We start from the raw sequence: 15,514 nt of genomic DNA on the forward strand, positions 1-15,514 counted from the left end.
GTGTGGAAGGTGTGCGGAAGAGGGGGTAGTCTTATACGGCGAGTATATAACAAACTCTGTATTTTGAGTGGAAATGTTAGGGGGTCGTCTTATACGCCCAGTCGTCTTATACGCCGGCAAATATGGTACGTGAGAAAATTTACGGGAGGTCAACATTAACATACAAGATAATACACCTACAATAGTGCAGTGATATATGTATGCTTCCTATACATACGCTGACTTATTTCCAAAATATGGTTGAGCTGACACTTTAAGTAATGAAGAGGTTGGAATTTAAAATTGAATCAGGGTATTTGAAATGGTTTCAACAAACTTTGTTCTTAGAATATAAAATGATCAAATAACTAACAAACTAATAGCTCAATAAACTAATTTAATGTCAAAAAAAGTATAGAAAGGATTCTGTAATTTTTAAAACTACCTCAATTGCAGAATCCTACATAAAGGATTAAAGAATACACATGGATACCTGGGAAGTTCCCTAGAAGTATGACAGCTTCATTGGCCTTCTCTAATTTGCTTCATCGGCTATAACAACTGATAGAAAAATGCAATGGAATCATGTGACCTCCTGGGTTCTGCATTTCAAAGAGGATTCAAACCCTTGCATGTTCGAATATCTGATGGCATATGATTTGCAATTTATGAAGCATTCTGAGTTTCATTACTCAGAACATTACCCTGAAGTCAAAAGGTAGCTAAATTCTTTGTACTGTATTGGTCTTTTTTTTTTTTTAAGAGAAATTCTGTTTCTAATGAAATATGGAAAAATCACAGAAGAAGGAAGAAAGAAGGAGAATATAAACTGAAAAAATAATACTTGTCAAGGCCTGTTTCTTATATAAAATAAATTTATTCAATTAAGTGGTGTATAAGGTCCTAGGTAGCTCTAATTTTTAAAAATGAATCTAATATCTTCCAGTTGTAAAAATGTTAATTTAATCATGTGCAAAAGGAGGCTCTTCTGAAAAGCTGTGCATTAGTAATCTCCAAGTGCAGCGACATTGTGTGGATGCCCACGTGTATGTCTAGGACACCCCCACACTGTTTCCCAGGCTCCCCTCCTCACAGGCCTCAGGTCCCCCCACCAGAAAGCAGTTATGTAGCAGAGACAGAGTAATAACCAATGGAAAAGACACTGGTAAAGAGCTTTAACTACTGCGTTTGATGGAAATCTTAAGGCCTCTGGGATTTTGATAAACTTCTCTCTTGCATCCACCTATTTTATTAAGTTTATAGTCACAGTTCTGACCTCTTTTGAACTTCGGCTCACTGCCCTCCTTCCAGCACCAAGCCTTAAGCCTCATAGCTTTTCTAGAGGATTTGGGAACAGGAGGCCACACACAAACCCCAGGGATGAAAAAAGTGCCTGTGCCTGCCACGTGCTGGGGTGCCGAGTGTCCTGAGCGTCAGGGCCAGAACGCACTGTATGTTTCCTAAATAAAACGAACACCCAAACCAACAGCCACAAAGAGCCGGGTGTTACCAGAGAAGTGTTTCATGAGAAGTCGGCTCTGAAGGTAGGAAATCTTACTGGACTTCTCATGTAACTGCATAAGTTATAGTACTGTCCCGATCCTGCTTATTATTCTCGGCAAACGTGAAAAGGGGACAGATGAGTGTGGCTTGGTGTTCGATCTACTAAGTGTCAGAGAGAGAGAGCAGGTAAGGACTCTTAGAAAACTGCTCTGCATAAACTCCTAAAGCAGCCAGAGCCTTTTCCTTACACCCGATGAGCAGGGTGCAAATAAAAACAAGTACAGGCTGTCCTATATTCATCTTAAAACCACGGGGCTGAAGCAAAAGGAAAATTTAGAAAACATATTGTTGACAAGGCAAAGAAAACACGATGGGGCATCTTCGTGAAGGTGAGGAACTTGGGAGATTGAGCCATTTCGGCAAAATTGATCGGAAAAGGTCAACATTGCTGGCAAGCGAATCAGAATGTCAGGCGCCCTTCGACATCAGGGAAAAGAGGCAAGTCACCAAGAGAGCAAGCTGACTCCTGGGGATTCGCTCCCGCACGGACTCTGTAAGACCACCGGTCCGGGCACCTGTCCTTATATAAAATAAAATTTATACCCAGGCCTAGGGCTGCCGCTCAGATGCCAGACTGCACAGTCTTGAGTAAAAGTTAACAAACAGATAAACCCATCATTGAAACTTATGGTCAGAAGCGTTTTGTTATAAAGATGCACCGATATTTTAGAAAGAGTTCCACTAAAAATGAAAGCGAAATCGATGCCGTTATATTTAACCTCGTTATAAACAACAGGAAAGACGCAAAGGGAAGGCCAGATGTTACAGGCATGTTACTGGGGCAGCTTCACCAGGAAGCTAAGGCCTTACCCTCCCCAGGGAGCTACCAGTCTATTCCCCCGGGATTGCGGGGGAAGGGATTGGACAGGGAGGACAACAGACGCAGGCCCAGTAAAGTTGGGGTGACATCTGGAAGCTCCTTGGCTGCCAGTCACACCTGGGAACAGGTCATTGGCCAGGATGGGCGTGGCCACCATAAGGGCATGAAATTGGGGACATTTAATCCCTAAAAGGAATCTGCGCTCTTAAGCTCTTGTGCTTTTGGTTCCTCTCATGCTCCTGGGCTATTGCATGGGGCGTGCTCTCCTGCCTTCACCCCAACCCAGTGGACTGGTGGGCTGCAGCCAGCCTGATGCGGAACTGGACCCGGCGCCAGCACCAACGGAAGCTCTGGACCCTGGCTTTGCCTCTAGCTCTGCTGAGACCCAGCAGCACTCCCATGCCGGGAAGGGGACTTGGGGAACCCAGGGATGCACTTCCACACAAATGAGATCACGCAGCCCCCTTTGCGAGTCTCAGATAGGTCCTTTTCCGGAGCTAGCCTAAGGACCCCACTCCGAGAACCCAGTGTGGAGAGGACACCCCGTCACTCTGATCACAAAAGCATTTTAAAAGGCGGCAGTCAATGGACACAGACACCAGGGGGTGAGGGCATGAGTGGAGGGGGGATATTGGGGGGAGAAGGACCCATATGTAATGCCTTAATCAATAAAGAAAAAGAAAGGCGGCAGTCCTCAGCTGCCTGGAATACCAGCTCTCCGGAAGCCCTGCTCTCATTCCTAAGTGCTGGGTAACAGAAGAGCATGTGTGTCCCGTGGCCGCTGGTCCCCCATGAACCGTGCCAAACACCAGTCTCTTCAGGAAGCACAGTTCTATTTGCCTGGCTATTACATTAGCTAATTTTATAAAAACTTTGTGACTATGACTAAATTTCCCCAATACATAAAACATTATTTTTTCCAGAGTAACTAATGGGTTTTAACGTGGTTAAAGAGAAGAGACAGGGCAAGGAATGAACAGATTATGAGAAAACAAATTATAAAAAAGGAATATATTGGCATAAACCAAATATGTCAGATTCTTCATTTATCCGCTAAGCCTAAAAGTAAGTGGTTGTAAAACAAGTGATATCAATGAAAATGCTGTCTTCGTGGAGAACCTAGGAAACCATATGTTCCCCTGACTTTGGCACTGGGAAGTGTATCAACATGACATGTTGAATTTCTCTGTCTGAATTCAAACCACCTACTCACGTACTGACATTTATAAAATTGAAATTAATCACACCCTAAGCTAAAGATGTGCCCAAAGTCTTAAAAAAATAATCTCTATAAAAATGTGAGAGAATTCTCAGTGAAGCCAGAATACAAATGAGCAACAGCAAGGCAAAAAAAATCAGAAATTGAGGCTGGTTCCTACTTTCTCCCCCAAACCCATACATGTCACCCAAAAGAAATGAAGTTTCCAGATTCAGAGTCCTGTCCATAAAGGAGGGAAACTGTTGGCCAGGCTGGTATGTTCTAGTTCAGTGATGGCGAACCTTTTGAGCTCAGCGTGTCAGCATTTTGAAAAACCCTAACTTAACTCTGGTGCCGTGTCAGATATAGAAATTTTTTGATATTTGCAACCATAGAAAAACAAAGACTTATATTTTTTATATTTGTTTTATATATTTAAATGCCATTTAACCAAGAAAAACCAACCAAAAAAAATGAGTTCGCATGTCACCTCTGACACGCGTGTCATAGGTCCTGCTGCAGGGCCGAGGCTACATGGTAACCCGCCTCTTCCGGATCCTGGCCGACGTGGGCTTGCAGGAAAGGCGCTTCACCCGTCCACAGCACCTCTCATCAAATTTTATAAAATGCACCTGATTCATCAAGCTTCACAAACTCAGAAGGGCATGCACACTGACAGCCCCACCTGAGGCTCACCACGGGTGGCCAGCAGGCAGGCGTGCGGCTCAATAGAACCCAGGTTTAACTGTCCAGGTTTTAGACCAGGGGTCCTCAAACTAAGACCCGTGGGCCACATGCAAATACAAATATTGTGTTTGTTCCCGTTTTGTTTTTTTACTTCAAAATAAGATATGTGCAATGTGCATAGGAATTTGTTCATCGTGTTTTTTTAAACTAGTCTGGCCCTCCAATGGTCTGAGGGACAGTGATGCGGCTCAATAGAACCCAGGTTTAACTGTCCGGGTTTTAGACCAGGGGTCCTCAAACTAAGGCCCGCGGGTTTTAGACACTCAAGTACCTACAGAAAGACAGGGGGTCAGTGACGAATCTGAGTCACCGGCAAAGTCCAAGAATCGTGAGTTGGGTTAAGAATGCTCACGGCCAAAGATGATCTCCTTGCCAGCCCTCAAGAACTCTGCCTGCTTCTACCTGTGCAAAGAGAGGGTTTGGGTCCCATCGGGAGAGGATGCCCCACTGCCATGCTGTGCTGGGAAGTGCAGAATCCCCAGCAGCAGCCTCTGTGTGGCATGTCCAGTGAGATCTGCAGAATTCACAGTGAGAAGTAGTGCAGACATTTTAAAGTAAGACTCCCTCAGGAAGCAGCACTCTCAGTGCATGGCCAGTTTCTGTGAGGATGCGAAGCATTTCAGGAAGGTGGGAACCTCGGTCAAGCGCATATGGAGACAGAAACATCATCTCGGAGTAACTCTGCTCGCTGGGGAGGCCTGTTGCTACGAAGAAGGAAACGTCTCTGTGAATAAAGCAGAGAGTTTTCTAACAGAAGCCGCACTGCCAACAACACTGAGCAGAGGCACAGATGGGACGAGACTGAAGAGCTGGTTCCTGAACATGGGTTTTCCCTCGATGAACACAACACGAAGGGACAGGGTCGCGGAGAGATGGCAAGTGTCAGCCTCACGCCATGAACTTATACCCGGACTTGCTCATGCAGCTGAGCAACCTTTTACGAACCGCCCCACTTCTCTGCCTCAGTTCCCTCCTCTGTAAATGAGAATAACAATGCCTGCTCTCATGGGGTTGTTGAAAATGCTAAATGAGAGAAACGTCCGTAAAGTGCCTATCAGATTTCTAACAAATCCTAAGATGTATTTTTTTTGTCATTCCTTCTGTATTTCTCATGAATCCTACACTGAGCCCTCGCAGGGCCTAGAAAGAGCATGGCTATGGGGGTGACACTAGACATCCCGCCTTCCCAGGTGACAGAGTCTGGCCATAAAAGAGCACGGTGTCTGAGGACGGAGGGGAAGGGCTCATATGGGAAGAAGGGTGAAGGCCAACTCGTCCCCACCCATTCTCGCCCCTACTCCCGGGACAGTAGTAAGAAGTCACACTCATGACTGTGAGCAGTTTTTCTTCAATGGGTAGAAGCTCCAGGAAGCAAACCTGAGCCCAGTGAAAGACCATGGGAATGACTCCAGCTGTCTGCCAACAGCACGTGTGCTTCAGTAACAAGCAGGCCTTTAGTGCTGGGGGTGGGATTTCCCCACCCCTTGAGGTACTCAAGCAAATGGTGGATATCATACATCTTTAAACTTATGGAACATACTGTGCTTTCACATGCACTGCCTTCTTAAATCCTCAAGATTAGGCCAACAGTGGTCAAGTAGTTGACCACACAGTGGGGGATGAACAGCTTTGGGGGATATTACAGAATGATGTCATAGGTAATACTTAACATGAATCAGTCATAACAACTCTACATATGACTGGCACAATGCAGGAATATTCTAGAGTGTAGACTAAATGACTATATGGCAAGACGATAACCAGGAGAGCCCACTGAATCCCAGAATCCTGCCATTGAAATATCTAGAATTATAATCTCTCAAATAGACCGAGTCTGATTTTAAAACTCGGTCTATTTATGAAAGAGATAGTACAAATAATGCTTTTTTTAGTTTTACTTATATCGATGCAACAGAAAAGCTAGAACATCAGTCAAAATCATTTTTTCTAGGCTGATTCATTGATACTTCCTATGAGCCCAGCAAAATGCTAAGTACATAACATAAATCTGTCATTTAGAGTTCTCATAACAACCCTGTAGGGCTAATACTGCTATTCTTTTTATCTTGCATATGAAGAAATAGAGGTAGAGAGAACTGAAATAGTTTTCTGAAAGTTACGCAATTAGTAAGAGTACAGCTGAGACTCAAAACCAGATGTATTTAACGCCAAAATGTGTAATCTCAGTCACTACACAAGGTGGTAGGGTCGGGCAAAAGTAGGCCTACCATTGTTCATATGAAAATAATACAATAATTAATAAATAATAATACAAGAATAAACTCTATTTTGCATACTCACCACTGTAAGCCTACTTTTGCCCCACCATTTATAGTACTATAACTCATTTTAATATAAAGTTTAGAATTATAATAATGATAAAAGTCACAACTGAGAACATGAATATGTGAATAAACACTTAGCAAAGAATTATTAGCAAATTCAAAGTTAGTTTTTTCATATATAAATTTTATCTGAAGCCAATACTATTTTTTATTTAACTACAGGCTTCATCTTTTGCATTGTTTAAAATTATTAACACACACCATATTAATAACAGGCATATTGAATTTAAAATAATGCCATTCTGAAACACTTTTCAATATTTAAGCCTGGAATAGAAAAACATTTATTTTTCTACTTTCATTGGCTCAAAGGAAAAACAAAATTGGATTCACAATTTAATCTTCCCATCCCAATATCAATTAAAACTATGAAGCACGCCGTCATTTGTTGTAAAAATAATTTAAAAGTAAGAATACAGCACACTTCTATGTGCAATACTTACATTATGGGCAATATTTAAATTCTATGCTATAATTTAATTTTGTATTATGGATAATTAAGGAAGAGGGCTAGAGAGAAAAATAAAACAAAGAAAGACATACCAGACACAAGAAGGGGAGACAGAAAGATGTAGATAAAGCAAGGGAGAAACTGAGTGAAACCCCAGGGAACAATGAGCAAAACACTCACACCACAGCCCTGGACATCCTCCCTGAAGAAAGAGACACAGGAGTGGACACTTGACGGCACGTAGTGAATGATTCGCGAATGAGGGAGTGAGCCGGGGATATGGACTCCCATTATGTCATGTTCCCACGCTATGGACTTCCCATCGGCCCCATCATGTTGTGCTCTTGCCACCCCCAGCGCCACATGCTGCCACTTTGCAGCTGGGCCACAGGAATGACAAGACAGGTTGATGCTCATGAAGAATGAACACAACCAGGTCCTTAGCACAACCAACCAGGAACACTGACAGGATTGTAAGTGATCACTTAGGACCCATGACTTGACCAAACAGCCTTCAGAGAGAATGCCATACAGAATTGTAACCCATCCATTTACAACTGTCCGGTTTCCACCACAGAACATCTGGCTTGTTAGGTCTCCATGGCGCTCACGAACCTTCAATGTCAAGTTTAAACTCTTATCAGAAAGACACAAAAGCCCTGTCTTTGTGAACCTCAAAATCCACCCACTCAGCTCGCACAGGAGGCTCACCGAGCCGCACGTGGCTGGGTGCCCCGGCCCCACGTGGCGCAGTACCTGCTGCTTCTCCAGGCGCATCCTCTTGGCAGCATTTCTGCTCTCGCTCTCACAGGCCGAGGCCAGGATGCTCTCTGCAACTGCTGAGGTAAGGTGGGAAGGGATAGGTCGCGACTACAAAAGAAGAGAGAGAGAGAAAACGTGAACAAATTATTAACAGTATCATCCAGAGGCCCACGCTCGGGTCAGAAGAGCTCACGGGACGTGCAGGAGCATCCATTTACTCCAACTTATGTAAATAAAAGAGGAAATGGAAATTGCAAAGATGGAAAATGAATGCTAGTTAGAGGTAAGGCTCTGGGTGTGGCACAGACCCATCATTCATTCCCAGAACTCCACTGTGGCGAGGACTCAGTCTCCGCCAGTGGTGGGCGAGCTGCGGGCCCTTGAGTGTGGCTCTTCCACAAAATCGGCGAGCTGCGGGCCCTTGACTGTGGCTCTTCCACAAAATACCAGTGTGATTGAAACTTGGTGGCCACACTCAAGGGGCCAAAGAGCCGCATGTGGCTGGCGAGCCGCAGTTTGCCGACCACTGGTCTAGGCCGTGAAGCTGGAGTCTGAGAGGCGGTGAAGAGTGCTGACTGGGCTTAGCAAGTAAGACAAGTCCTTCAGTTCTTTCATGACGTATGACACAGCCAAACAACAAGGGGCAGGGCTGAAACAGAGCTGGGAAACCTGACAGACACTCAAACCATGTCCAACAACATCAACGTGAAATATTTATGAAGACTTACAGTCTAAGTTGGGACCATTGATATGATTAAAACCTTTAAAAAGGAGTTCAGCTTACATACAAACTAAAAAGCAGTACCAAAACAATTCTGATACAACAAAAATGTGATGTTTTAGATGTGAGATGTATTCCTGCCTGCATGTTTTATTTCTAAAATGTGAGTGAATATCAATTTAACAGGAACATCCATCTTCTATGTAGCCCACATAGAAATTAACCCCCCAAACCAAGCTCCTAATTACCAGTTGTTTTCAACTCTTATCATTTGTGATAATCAAGGAAGTTTTTCATCTTTTTTCCAATAATTACATACAAAATCATCTAACTGAAAGATGAAGTCCTTAATGACACTGAACGGTTTTTTTAAATGATGATAAGCAAATGAAAGATAAGAAATAACATGAAAATTAAACCAGATGAGATAAATATGAAATTAAAAAATAAAAGATCCTTTGGGAATCTAGAATGTACAGTGATGTACATTAGGGTCTTCAAAGCCTCACACTAAAATCTGTATGGATGCTTTTATTAGAAGCCTCTGAACCCACAGGGACCTGGCCTTTTTTCCTTTTTCTTTTTTTCTTCTCTGGTAAATGAATGAATCTGGGCACAGCTTTATGCTACTTGATTCATTTCGCTCCCTCTGGCATGTCAGAAGTGCTTCAGCGAATTGAACCATGGGTTGTATGTCTCAGACAATATCCTAGAACGGCTAACTTCAGGCCACAGTGCTTTAACAGGCTCTCCTCAGGGGAATCTGTGTGCTGCAGGGCTGTGGTCATGGATTCCTCCAGAGATGAGGGCTGAAGATGCCCTCACAGCAGGAAGGGGAGCCAGATGACACAAAACTTCCATGTAGTAACTTGAGATAAAAAATATTTTGACAAAAAGAAAAAAAAACACCCACCACCCCAAAACAAATGCAAACAATTCAAAAAATAATTTATGAAAACAATACTTCCCATGATTGAATATAGTTCAGTAAATATGCTATTAATACATATTTTAATGTACATATTAGATTTTAAAATAATGATTCAAAATGTATAGTCTTATACACTACATGACTTATACCTAGATTGATAAGACTGGATACCGATTTCTTTCCCAGGATATAATAGAATGCTAAGCACCCCTCCCTAATTACCTCTTAATTAACTGTCATTTTCAACTGAGATGTGATCTTTCCCCAGCACTGTCCTCATCCTAATAATTATCTCTGCCCAAAGCAATGGCGGCTGTTACATTAAACAGATGGCTACACAGTCACATGGAGCTTTTGGAGTTAAAAAAAAAAAATCACATTTTAATTGGGGACTTACGATGTGATTGCTGTTGGCACAATGTAAATGAGTCTTTCCTGATATGTGTGTGTAATTCTTACCACCGCACCAACAAACTATTCCAGTTTTTGCTCTAAACAATGTTAGCGTCCTCTGAACTTCTGCTGTACATGTGAGATGCTTTAGGGTTTTTAAAATTATAAAAATGTACAAAGAAATTAAAAAAAATGTAAGATTCTGTTCGTGGGTTAATTTATTAATGTGTCTAGGCTCTAATGTTGAAGTATAGCTTCATCACGTATTAGATAAGGCCAGATTGAGGGCAGCAGTGACATCTACCCAAGATGATAAGTAGAATGAGCTCCTTCAAAATAATTAAAGCAAATTATCCACGAGTCAGAGTTTAGGGAGGGCCGAAATAAAGACTGTTTCTTCTGATCTTGATATCTTATAAAAATATGTAATTTAAGAATTCGGTAGCTTGGACGATATGCATACCCTATCTCTCCTAAATGGTATCTCGATACCTAAATGCATAACTGTTATAGGCAGAACAGAATGTTCTAGCTCCTAAGGGACCCTTTGGTTAACTAACTAGGTAGCAGCATTTGTAGACATCAGTGGAATAACCTAACAGTTCAGCAACAAAGTCAGATGGACGTGGCTATTACTCTGTAATCAACTAATTGCAATCTGTCTGACCAATTTGCTATTTAATCTCTTTGAGCTTCACTCATCTTGCCAAGTATCATTATCTCCCTTTTAATAAAGGGCAAAACTGAGGTTCGTTCAGTAAGTTCTGAAAAGAAAAAATAACCTCTGTGTCATGGAGCAGTGTTAGCATTACTTCCATGAATGTACACAGAAAGCACTGATAGCCTCACTTACTTATTCAACAAGCATATTTAATGACTACGTCCTACATGTCAGGAGCTATGCCAAGTCCACAGACATGGAGACAAACACAGCTGTCTCTGCCATCATAGACTTTACTGTACAAGCTAACATGGTGCCTAGCACGCAGGGTATGACACACTCCAACCAAGTATGTGTAGTGTAGACTCTCAACCTTTTACTGGCAAGCCCGAAATCCTAATATTGTACAAACAAAGATTTTTAAAAACTTGGGGCAAACTCAATTGGCATAAAAATGACATGAGAATACCTACAATCCTTCTTTTTCCTACTTTCTGGGCATAGTCATATGTTTTGTGGCAGAAATAATAAATTTGTATATAGGATGTTTTCCCAGATTCTTGCTGTTATCCAATAATCAGAATCTATACTCTATCATGTTTCCAAAATCTGAAAAGTTCTGAATTCGGAACCTGAGATAATCCAATATTTCAGGTAAGGATGGTGAATGTGGGCTAAAACAGCAGGTCGACTGTCCCAACCTCATCCTGTATAGTTTTGGTGGAAATAGTAAGCAAAGTGTCTCATTGGCCTGACCTTGGCCACATGATTTAGGATTAGACAATCATGGAGCTCATCACTGTATTCCCAGTGACTAACCCAAGAGATGGACTTATGATCCAAAAAGGGCCAATCCAAGTCCTTTCATGGGAACCAGGACCTGAAGCTGGGAGACTGCTCTTAGATTATGAGTTTTAAGAACAGAGGTTAAGATCTGCTAATGCAACATTTCCCAGCAGGTAGCAAGGACCACCTGAGATGTCAAGCATTGCACAAAGAAGCATAGATAAGAAATGGGGGAGCATCAAACCCCTGGCATTTGAGCACTTGGACCCAGCTGTATGTGAACCATTAGACTTTCTCCAGTTTCTCTAGAAAATTCTCTTGACTAATTCAAAGGAGCTTGAAAACGTGTTTGTAACAAACATGCTAATTAATCTTCATTGAGGGTTTGATTATACATATTTTTCTATGAAGTGATGCTCTATGCTTTGGCCTTAATTTTAAAACATTATTGACCATTAATAATGATCTTTCACAAATGCATGGGGAATAGCAGTTGGTACCTACATATACTTATATACTTATACTAGAGGCCCAGTGCACGAATTTGTGCACAGGTGGGGTCCCTTAGTCTGGACAGCAATCGGGACTCATCGAGGCCAGACCAGCTAGGGGGAGGGACTGCAAGAGGTTGGCTGGCCAGGGGGAGGGGCTGCGGGAGGTTGGACGGCCGCCCCCCCCACCAATCGAGGCCCATTGGGGCTGGGCCAGCTCTGGGGAGGGGCCATAGGAAGTTGGCTACAGGAGCGCACTACCATGGGGCAGCTCCTGCATTGGGCGTCTGCCCCCTGTGGTCAGTGCGCATCATAGTGACTGGTCAACCGGTCATTCCTGTCATTCTGGTCATTCGGTCATAATGGTCACTTAGGCTTTTATACATATAGATAGTGTTAGAGTTGATACTTAGAAGTCCAGTTTAATGTTATATGAAAATACTTCTGAGCAAAATAAGATAACTGAAATTATCAACCAAAATGATATTTTCACTTTTAAATAAGTGACCATGTATCTAAATCTCCACAAGGAAGCATCTTTTAATTCTGAAAAAAGTGACTATATACACTTATGATTATTGTGGATCACAGCATCTTCACCCTAACAGTTTACATGTGAAACCTAAAACTATACAAATATCTATTTATACATTTAATGTCACTACCTAGTCACAATAATTGACAAGTAGATGAAAATGTTTAAAATAGTGTTTCAAGAATTAAAAAGAGTAAAAATTAAATATTATAAAAATTAAATGTTATATAATTGTCTTGTTTAGTGGAAAAATCTCCCTAAAGATTTAAAATATGTTAGGCTAGATTTTCAGTCAGTGGTAGCTTTTAAATTCAAATGCCGATTGCAGAATACTGTGAAACACATAGTAGACAATAAAAATTAGCTTATCTCCCAACTAATTTCTACCACAAAGTAACACATTAGTAAATATCCATTCACTCACTCATCTTTCATTCCATCATTTTAATTCAATTGAACTGAACATGTATTGAGCAGCGTTCTTGAGCAACTAATTGCACTGTACACGACATTGTGGGCGATACAGATACGCACAAACTAAGCAGCATAATACTCGAGAAATACAACTCCGTGGGAGGGAGCGAAGGCCCATGTATAAGGCACAGTGATATAAGACAGGATAAGATAAAGCTACAGAGGAGGTATCACAAGTAAAATCTGCACACAGAAGAGAGAGAGATACAGGCTGTTCTTAGCCAGAAGGGAGGGTTAAGTAGATAAGGACATAATTGATTCAGTTCTCCAAGCAGTTCCACAGATTAAGGCAGGGAGGGTTTCCCAGTAAAGGGAACCGTGGAATGACATTTCAGATTAAGCTGCATTTTATCACGTTCCTCAGGCACCACGTACTGTGTTCACATTGTTATTTCAAGTGCGGCTGGTTTCATGTATCAGTGCCATTTATTTCCATTTTTCCAGAAATAAACGAAAACCCAGGTTGATAAGGTCCTTAAGTAACAACTGGTGAAGCACAGATAAAAACTCAAATCCATTGATATAAAATCGAGGTGTTTTTCTTCCGATTTCCCCACCATTTCTGCACATTTCCACTGTTTCCTTCTGGGGTCAGTTTCCTTCTCCTCGGAGGACTTCCAGATTGCCCGGAGACGGCCCGAGTGTGGGAACCTCAGTCGCAGCAGCATCTCCTCTGTCTCTGGAAGTGGCTTTAGCTGCATCGATTTGGAGGTTAAAAGTGGTTTCTCTACAAATGTTGAAGACACTTTCTTAGGACTTTTAAGATTGGCTCTGACATCTGTTTTTGAGGACAAGATGTGTGTTCATTCTGTCCTATTTTAGATCATATCTTGTTTCTTCCTGTTGACATTTTAAGAATGCCACGGGCCCTAGCTGGATTGGCTCAGTGGATAGAGCATCAGCCTGTGGACTGAAGGGTCCCAGGTTCGATTCTGGTCAAGGGCACATGCCAGTGGAGGGCATGAAAGGGGCAACTGATCAGTGATTCTCTCTTATCGTTGATGTTTCTATCTCTCTCTCTTCCTCTCCTTTCCTCTCTGAAATCAATAAAAATATTTTTAAAAAATAAAGGAATGCCATCGGGCTACGACTTCTACTGTGATATCCGTGGGTATGGGGTTTTTTTTATTTATACTATTCAGCACCGGTCTTCTTCTTTGATCTTAGGATTCAATGGTCTCCTCACTACTCAGTTCCAAAAAGCCTTGTCCTCATCTGTTTGAATGAGGTCCTTATTCCAAGTTCTCCTCTGGAATGCCAATCATCTATGTCTTCATCATTCTATTCTTTAGCTTACATTTTTTTCATATTTCCCTTCTCTTTTTCTGTCATTCCCATAGTTTTTTGTGTTTATGGATTTTCTCTTTGGCTGAATCTTACCTTCTACTTAACCCACTCGGTAAGATTTTAATCTCAATGCTTACAATGCCTATTTTATTTCTTAAAGTTGTAAGGAGACATTTTAATTCCTCATTGATAGAGCAGTAGTCCTTCCAGGGCCCAACCTTTCTATACAGTATTCCATTCATTTCCTGCCAGTCCCACACCAAAACCCATGTCTCCTGCGCTTGACAGGGTATTCAGATCTCACTTTTTCTCCCTTCCTAGTCTACTACCCTATCAAATTAAGGGCTTACAATTCTGGCTATGAGTTTTCTATTAATTTATTAATTTCTTGGCCTGGGAGTTCCTTTTTCTTTTTCTTTTGAGCTTAGAAAGGTATTTAAAAATTATATTTTACTTAGGAGTTGTATATATTTGTAGAGGAAAAGGGGGTGGTATGTGAGTGTGCCTGTGGTATTCTATGAGGCTCAGGTCAATATTTTGCTAAAACTAAAAGATACAATAATTAGTAACTCTGACAACTATTTGGCTATCCATTTTGGTTATTCTTCCATTTAGTATATTTAGTAAATAATGAGAGAATTGTACCCATAACCCCTGAGCCAGGAAACATCAGTGGACCAAGACGGCACACATTGAGAGGGAGCAGCAATCCCATATGATGGTCTATTGTGCTAAAGGAACTAACTGGACATTTTTTTAAATAGGATAGAAAGGTGCAAGATTGTGTGCTAGACATTGTATATACATTATCACAGGTAAGACTCCAACAGCCTCTCCTTTAGAAAGATGGAGACTCAGAAACATCACATCCAATTGTATGGAAATTCAACTCAGCCCGGAATTGAAACTTGGCCTCTTCCATTTCAAAACACTATGCTCTTAACATATAAACAACTTAGATAAACAATGTAGACTTTGTTATAAAGTGGCAACGTTGGACACTATCACAGCCAGAATTGGGAAAGACTGTGCCAGGAGCCAAGGAGACGTTTCATACAACCAATGCAGCGCAGGCACCGGTCCCCCTCGCTCCGTCCAGAGGCCTGCACCTTCCGCATGAGTAAGCGCTCTGCTGGGAGCCACGTAAACCCAGAAAGTATTATATGTAAGTGTGTCTGCACATTTTCTAAGATGTCAGAAGAAAAGGGATTGAATCTTCAAAACTTCCCTGTTTTTAAATCCTTTTCTGTGTATATGGTACCATTCCTAACTGTAAATAAATGTACATCATTTTTGCTCATAGTGGTGTATTCCTTTTCTTTTAAAAATAAAAAAAAGGCCCCCAATTTTCTAATTTCCAGGCACAAATC

At 41.7% G+C, this 15,514-nt stretch overlaps 1 protein-coding gene across 3 annotated transcripts in view; it reads right to left on the reverse strand.

Moving 5' to 3' along the window:
* The window catches only part of NOL4 (nucleolar protein 4), a 233,177-nt gene that overhangs the window by 39,386 nt on the left and 178,277 nt on the right, over positions 1-15,514 (reverse strand). For all 3 annotated transcript variants that reach the window (XM_006766379.2, XM_006766378.2, XM_015565682.1), the window contains one exon: positions 7,860-7,973. In XM_006766379.2, the coding sequence (XP_006766442.1) occupies positions 7,860-7,973 (114 nt within the window). The remainder of the gene's footprint in view (positions 1-7,859; positions 7,974-15,514) is intronic.

The sequence above is a fragment of the Myotis davidii genome, unplaced genomic scaffold (assembly GCF_000327345.1).
Source record: "Myotis davidii unplaced genomic scaffold, ASM32734v1 scaffold520, whole genome shotgun sequence".
Classification (NCBI taxonomy): Eukaryota; Metazoa; Chordata; class Mammalia; order Chiroptera; family Vespertilionidae; genus Myotis; species Myotis davidii.